Raw genomic sequence first — 7,961 nt, 5'->3', positions numbered from 1 at the left:
TCATTATCGCAAAATGTTGCTGAATTTAAAAAGATTTTTTTTCAGCTTTATTGTCTTTTCGGAGATCAAATCAAAGGTATTAAAACGTTGATTTTAACTAATTCAAATGTAGGAGTTTGTTTTTTTCATTATTTATGGTCAATTCAGATGTTTTTCGTGTTATGCATGCTTTTTCTAAGGTAAAATGTGACATCACAATGCATTCTAAATAGTACGAAACCAATGAGACAAAGATATGTTTTTTCAAAAAATATCTTCACTAATGGGATCAAATACACAGTTGTAGACAGAGTTGCCAGGAAATCCCTTTAGCTTGACAGCAAAGTGAAGACCCAGCTTCAATTGTATATAAGGTAAGCAAAGGCTGGTCTGTCTCTACATATAAACTTTCAACTGGTCTGGTTTTAAATGAACCAAGACCAAGAAGAAGACCTTTCTTATTCACAGCATCAAGAATTATATGTATGACTGCCTTGCCAAAAAATAAACCAAGCAGCCATAATCTAGTTAAGATCGAACAAATGATAAATTTGAAAAAAATGTTGTAATCGGCATTCCAGTCAGTGGTAGCCACAACGTTTAAAACATTCAAAGCTTTTATACACTTTGATTTTAACAAATTTGATATGTAGAAGAAAGGTTAACTTTATAACCAAAATAAGAATCAGACAATTTATTTTATCCACCGTATTCATCTGGTTTCAGTTTAAGTAAAGTTAAGAATCAAGATGTAATTTCCGGGTGTTGCAGAAACGCATGTGGCATTATGTGTGTAATGGAAGAATCATATTACATTATTTCTGCACATCACAATTATTCAAATGTTAATGCAAAACAAAGCGAATACATTAAATGTTTTCATTTCATAAATCTTGATTTGTCTTTGACTTAATTATTCAAAAATTACAATAAATAAAAGGTCAAAAAGGTATACACGGATTAATTAAACGTTGACAATTAACAAAACGTGTTAGTATCAACTGTCATGTTCATGACTTAGTACAGGTATTTTACGAAGAAAATGGTGTGTTGAAACTGGTTTTACAAGCAATCTAAATCATCGATGGTTATTGTTCACGTTTGAATTGTTTTATTTTTGTGAATTTGGGTCATTTTATAGCTGACTCTGCGGTATAGACTTTGCTTATTATTGAAATCGTACGGTGACCTAAAGTTGTTCATGTTATTTTTATTTTGTTTCTTGTGGAGAGTTGTTTCATTTGCTATCATACCACATCTTCCAATATATATATATAGTGCATCGTGACTCTACAGTAACAAGGACATTTGAAGTTTGAAATAATTTCTTTATTAAATAATTTTATTTCATAAAAATAGTATGTTAGAAAAACATGAGTACAATTATGTATAAACTTATAAAATAATACTTTGAATAGTTTCAAAAATTCTGTAAATCTCTAAATAAAAAAGTATTTAAAAAACTGAATTCCAGGAAAAAACGAACTGATAAAGTCCATTCAAACTTAAAATCAAACTTTGACAACCAACAGAACGAATTGGAAACAACTATCATGCTCATATTTGTGCACACGTGTTTTCCGAAGAAAATGGGGAGTTAAACCTGATATCATAGCAAGTTGAATCATTAACCTGAAGACAATTGTTTATAGTTCCGTTATATAACAAAATTGGGTAAATAATTGAAGCTATGAATTTGCTCAGTATGTCAAATGTACTTCAGGGTATTTTAGAGAACTTCTGGAGTATTTGGGTTTAGTTCGAGGTTTGGGGGTCCGTGTTATTCAGTTTTTATTAAACAGCACATTGTGTTATAGGCTTCTTTTTTTGTATCATATCGTATAACGAGGGTTATGTTGTAAGAGTTTTTTCCATGACAGAATTCACTAATTTCCTTCTTTTTGAAACGTTCTACGTAGAGAAAAATTATAGTTCTACATTCTAGAAATAAAATTATATAAGCGAAATTAAAATATAATTGTCATTCAATGCAGTATATGGGGAAGTGGTCCTTACTACTTTAACTTCAAGCATATTTTCTGAAACATAAGTTTGAGGTACAGGTTCACCTTGTTTAAAAATGATTCACTATTTTTAATTTCGTCGCGAATACTATTGACAGTCATCATTGTCTGCAGTATTTTTTCTGCTTCCTCGTAATTTTTATCGGTATAACATGAGTTGCCATTTTTAGAAAGCATTTCTTCCACTTTTTCGATCAGCTTCTTGACGGTCTTTTCCTTTTCCTCTTCTTTGGCTCTGTTGTCCATACAAATATAACGGTTTTTACATTTTTCTAAATAGGATTTTGCCTTTTCAGGCAACGACTTTATGTAAACGTCTTCAGATGGGACTGATGCATCTCTATCTTCGAAACTCTCTCTCCATGAATCAAGATGAGTAAATACAAAAACCAAATAGTTCAGTATATTTTGTCCAAAATATTTAATGTAGTGTTCAAGAACTTCTATCTCTTGATCTGTGAATCGACCCATTTGAACGCAAAACAGAATAGCATGTGGACCTGGTGTAGTCAGTGAAATACATCTACAAATCTCTTTTTGAATCGTTTCATTGTTCTTTTCTGTATCAAAAACACCTGGTGTGTCCACCAAATCAATCTTTTTTCCAAAGCGTTTGTCTGCACTCATTAACTTGCAGACTGCTGTAACTGATTTAGAATCAAGAGCAAATGTAAATGCTTTATTATTTAGTATAGTATTTCCAACTCTACTTTTCCCCGCTCCAGTTTTACCTACCAATACAAATCGAAACTCGTTGGGTGGTGCAGGTTTTCCAAAAAATGGCATTTTAGCTGAAAATGTCAAAAAGAGATCAATTTGCAACATCCATAGTTTCACATAAACAAAATGCTACGAAATGACGTATACTTAGGCAAAATTTGCTTACGTGAATCTCACATGAAATTCACGTGAAAAATTCATGTGAGATTCACCTGAAACGAGCTTATACATGATACTCACGTGAGAATAATCATGTTAATTTCACGTAAATCGAGATTCATATGATTCTCACGTGAAAAGTTTCACATGAATTTCAGGTGAATTTTTCAAAAATATGTTGGTATTTTTCTAAGGTTTTACTTGAATTTATAAATTTTGATGTTGTTTGAATAGCTTTATTTTATGTGAAATTCACGTGAACGAATTTCATGTAATTTTCATATGAGATTTATGTGAATTTCATGTGAGATTCATTTGAAACTCACATAAACTGATTTCATGAGAGTTTCACGTATAAGCTCGTTTAAGGTGAAATTCACGTTAATTTCACATGAGATTTAAATTCACGTGAAATTAATGTGAATGAAATTTGCCTGTGTAGAATATGATTTATGGCATGTAATTAAATCTAGTCAACTTAAACTGGGGTCAGTGGTATGGCTTTAATTGATAAATGATAAATACTTGCGAGCTTGAAAGTGATAAAATACAGTGGATGATTTAGTTACTGGTACATAGATATTACGCAATTGAAATAAAAACGTGACCGTAACTGAGGTCAATAAAGTACAAATCTATTCGGACAAAGATACCAGAATAATTTTGTCATTTACCGTTTATTTTTAATTTCACTTATCATTTATTCTACAAAAATGTCTGACAAATAAGTGTACAATTATTTATTTTTTTAATTAATGTTTTTGCGTATTGTAGATAATTTGAATTATCATCCTGTAAATTGACTAATATAGGCTGAAAATTGCAATTAAAATATGAATTTGTAAATGTAGTTCGTATAATTCATTTGAACTAATATCTTAAACATGATAACTAGTTCACGCAACCATGCACTTATTAAGCGATTCTTTTACTCAATACCTTACTTTCAAAGATACCGAAGGCAGATGCAAGTGCTCAAGAACGGTAAGCAGATCCTGCTCCAAATTTTACACTTGCCATATTGCGTATATTTATATAAGTCCAAGTCCAGGAATAATTTTGGAGATCACAACTATGGAAAAAAGAAAGTGATTGTGACTATCTTAAATGGAACATATCCATCACCATTGTTGATTCAGATATTCAATAGTGTAAAATCAACTCGTTATAGCTCCTGCCAAAATTACCAAGATATAATTTCAGCCTAAACAATGGGAATTCTCGGTTTGATAGCTTCCTTATGAGCAGCAATGGTATTCTACATCAAGGGAATAATAAAAGGACATACAACTCCTGGACTAAAAACGTATTAAAAAGTAAAAAACAAATATAACTCTGAGGAAAAGTCCCTTATCAAATGGCAAAATCAAAAGCTCAAACTCATCAAATAAATGGATAATAACTCTTATAAACTTCACTTAATACAGGCATTTCTAATAAAGAAAATGCTGAATTTACTTATTTTAAAGATAGTTAAACCGCCAACTTAAATGAAGTTCGCATAAAATTCCATTATATTGACAGCAATGCGTGAACAAAACTAACAGACATTATAGCTAAATAAAGGTTTAGTAGTATACTGCTGTTAGAAATTAAAATCGATTGAAAAAAAATCTTAGACTGAGATTAACACATCAAATATAAGAGACGAACAACAACACAACATAAGTAATAAAATGCAACACACTCAAACACGAACTATTAGATAACAATAACCATTTTCCTGACTTGGTTCATTAAGAAAAAATAGTTAGTTTTACCTGGTTTTGTGATTAGCCAAACCTCCCGCTTTTTTTGGCAATGTTTAATATAACAATAAAATGACAACAATACATGACAGGACTATAATATAATTAAATGGAACATCATACATGACAGAGAAACACACAAATAAAATAAAATAGATCATAACTGCAGGCTAATAATTATTAAAAATATTAAACCAAAAAAGGGGTACAGCAGTTCAATATTATCATATAAAATGAAGGACTATAAAAACTCCTATGTCAACACCAAAAAACAAAAAGGCATATAGACAAATCACATAAACAAAAAAGAAGAATAAGAATACCAAATATACCTTAGCACATTTCCGGAATTTTATGTACCGAGCCACGTCGTATGATAAAAACAAGAAAAACACTTAAGTTATAATTAACAAAAACAAATGAAAGAAACTCTATCACGTAATCAAAATGATAATCAACAACAGTACTTAGAATCTATACTTCAATACCACCTTGTGATATTTTTGCAGTTTATATGGAATATTATTCAACAAGATCTTGGTACCTTCAGCTGAGCATAGTTAGAAAAAAGACGAGACTATTTTTGGCCTAGTCCTAGATGATTAACTTTTTGTTAAGTCACTGATTACGTTTCATAAAGTCTGAGTAGCACCTGCAAGCTCTTGAGAACCGAGTAGGTTGGGGAATGTATATCCCATATGGAGGTGACATTGATATATTACAATTACGGTGTTGGAAATTGATAACCGCCTAATTTGAAATATCTCGTTTGACGTTTTCCTCGGAGTTCAGTATTTTTGTGTTTTTACTTTTTGTCATCAAATTTGAAACTGTGATGGTATAAGTATAAAAATGAGACAAAGGAACCAGTTTCCGTTGTTTCTTTTGTTTCTTTAGTATTTAGTCTTTTATGATGTATTATTGGAACCCAATCAGAAAATATTGGATTGTTAATGGAAAAAATATCATCAACATATTTCAATTTGAAATTAAATGATCCTGCTTCTTTGCTCTTTTATGGGTTTTTTTCAAGTGTCAGAGGAACAAAGAAGAGGTCGTCAAGGAGAGGCGCACATTACGTTCTAATAGGTATATCTAACAATATGTACCGGTTTTATGAAATTTTGTTACCATACGAAACTTGATGAAAAAATATATATTCTTACACCCTAAATTGTCCTCAGATATATAGGCATATAAAACATGTTTCAATATTCTTATGTGTTTCAAGCTAGTAAAATGAAAAGAAATTTTAATTTTGTCTTAACGTAAAACAATTGATGACTTATCAAATTACGAAATATGTTGAAACCAGTTCCTTAATATTACAAGGATCAGTCAGTAAGGAACAAAATATTAAGGTAAAGGTATTGAACTCATTTTTGCAATATTTGAATTTAAAAAATGGCGGGAAAAAGCTTACTCTAACTTTCACCTTATATTTAACATCGGCATTATTTGGGTCTCAATCCATAAAGAATCTGCTAGCGTTTTGATAATAACCTCTTTTTTTAAGTCTCTTATGAAAACAAAAGCGGTGATTTTGGACAAAATATTTTACCCGGTATCGTAAGAAAAAACAATAAGTCCGAACATTGACAAAAAATTATAAGCCTAACTTTTGTCTATTCTTGACAAATTTTGAAAACAAACGTGCACTCATTGGCTTTAAATCTTACGTAATGTTTTGCGTGGTTTTTACTAAATTTGTTTTCTGCAATTGAATTACATGAGAAGTAAACCAAAGCATATATATTTTAAATAAAATCATATGTGGCAAGTTATTTCTTAAATCTTCAAACAAGACATGTGTGGTATACATCTTTATCCATTTTAATTGTACAAATCTTTAATAAAAGTTTTAAGCACTATATGTCTTTATTTGTGTATAATATAAGATGTAATTCCTAATAATGTAACGATACAATTTGAAAAGTTGGAAACAGGTTCATTCCTTTACTTCACTATTATTGGCGACACTATCTCTTCGAGTATTTGTCTTGTCTATGTTGTAATTACTTAGAATATATGACATTAATGTCCCGGCATAGTTGAAGCCACTTTTCACAGTGGATATAGATTTTGATGAGAATGCTAGTGTGATGTTCACAGCGCTGTTGACTATTTCAGAAAGTTTGAATCTTAATGCTTGCTTTTCGTTTTTTTGTAATATATCTTCAGCGAGTGTTAAAAGTTTTGTCACTTGTATGTCGTTTTCCTCCCCTTGACTCCGGTTATTAAACATGACAAATCTGTCACCACACATACGTAACAAATCTTTGCTAGGATCAGATAGCTTTTCGATATAGTCATTAAAATTGGGATCCTGGATACCTTTGTCGTTCATATCGTTTTCCCATTTGTCACCATTTGTAAAAACTACGACACTAAATTTGAGCAAGTTTTCATCAAAGTTCTCAGTATATTTTTTAAAAGTCTGTAGATCTTCATTTGAAAATCTGCCTATCTGTACACAAATCACGCAAACCGTATAAGAATCGCATATGCTATCTTTTTCAATGATCTGACTGATACTTTGTAATTTTTCTGGGTGTAATGCAGCATCGGAAGGAGTATCAATCACGTTAACAATTTTTCCAAATCGTTCGCGTTTTACATTATTGCAGATTTCAGTTGGTTCACCAAAGACAAAAGCATTTTTGTCACCAAGAATACTGTTTCCAGTCCTACTTTTACCAGATCCACCTTTTCCTAGAATCAAAATGTTTAAATTCTTTCCAAAGTCATCATCTGAACCAGACGCCATTTTGTCACTGCAAATACACCGTGAATAACAATTGATAGTAGTAAACACAAGATAAATAATCCTATTAAGGTTGTATGGGAGTCTAAAATAAAAATGATAGAATTTGTTCATACTTTGCCAAAACAAAGTATCTATTGATATATGTTGAAAAATATAATCAAAATGATAGGTCAACGCGCATTTTCTGAAGCTTCAGGCCGTGACAAAATGACACATGGGAGTCTAAAATAAAAATGATAGAATTTGTTCATACTTTGCCAAAACAAAGTATCTATTGATATATGTTGAAAAATATAATCAAAATGATAGGTCAACGCGCATTTTCTGAAGCTTCAGGCCGTGACAAAATGACACATTTTGTATGGATTATACAGGAAAAAACACCTTTTTATGAGTAGAAACTAAACAAAATGATAGAATTGTAAAATACTTCAGGAAAAGATAGCTTTCAGACAGTGCTTTGAGAATATCAAAAGAAAAGAAAGGGTAATCGTACGTTTTTTCAGGCTACAATACAAAATAGGAAAATTCCATGCAGAATCTTTCAGAAAATGCACTGTTTTA

General features: G+C 30.9%; 2 protein-coding genes across 2 annotated transcripts; both read right to left on the bottom strand.

Annotated features, from left to right (window-relative positions):
* Positions 1–1,994: 1,994 nt before the first annotated feature.
* LOC139494490 (GTPase IMAP family member 4-like) lies at positions 1,995–2,789 on the bottom strand. The gene has a single exon (XM_071282649.1). The coding sequence runs from the start codon at positions 2,787–2,789 to the stop codon at positions 1,995–1,997; it is 795 nt and encodes a 264-aa protein (XP_071138750.1).
* A 3,789-nt stretch (positions 2,790–6,578) lies between these two features.
* LOC139494489 (uncharacterized) lies at positions 6,579–7,397 on the bottom strand. Its single transcript, XM_071282648.1, has one exon. The coding sequence runs from the start codon at positions 7,395–7,397 to the stop codon at positions 6,579–6,581; it is 819 nt and encodes a 272-aa protein (XP_071138749.1).
* Between the last annotated feature and the right edge of the window lie 564 nt (positions 7,398–7,961).

Source organism: Mytilus edulis, chromosome 11, assembly GCF_963676685.1.
Source record: "Mytilus edulis chromosome 11, xbMytEdul2.2, whole genome shotgun sequence".
NCBI lineage: Eukaryota > Metazoa > Mollusca > Bivalvia > Mytilida > Mytilidae > Mytilus > Mytilus edulis.
The sequence above is the reverse complement of the archived record's forward strand: the minus strand, read 5'-3'. Positions and strand labels throughout refer to the sequence as shown.

Coding starts and splice junctions, on each gene's coding strand:
- LOC139494490 (XM_071282649.1), bottom strand. CDS start 2,789: ATGCCATTTTTTGGAAAACCTGCACCACCCAACGAGTTTCGATTTGTA.
- LOC139494489 (XM_071282648.1), bottom strand. CDS start 7,397: ATGGCGTCTGGTTCAGATGATGACTTTGGAAAGAATTTAAACATTTTG.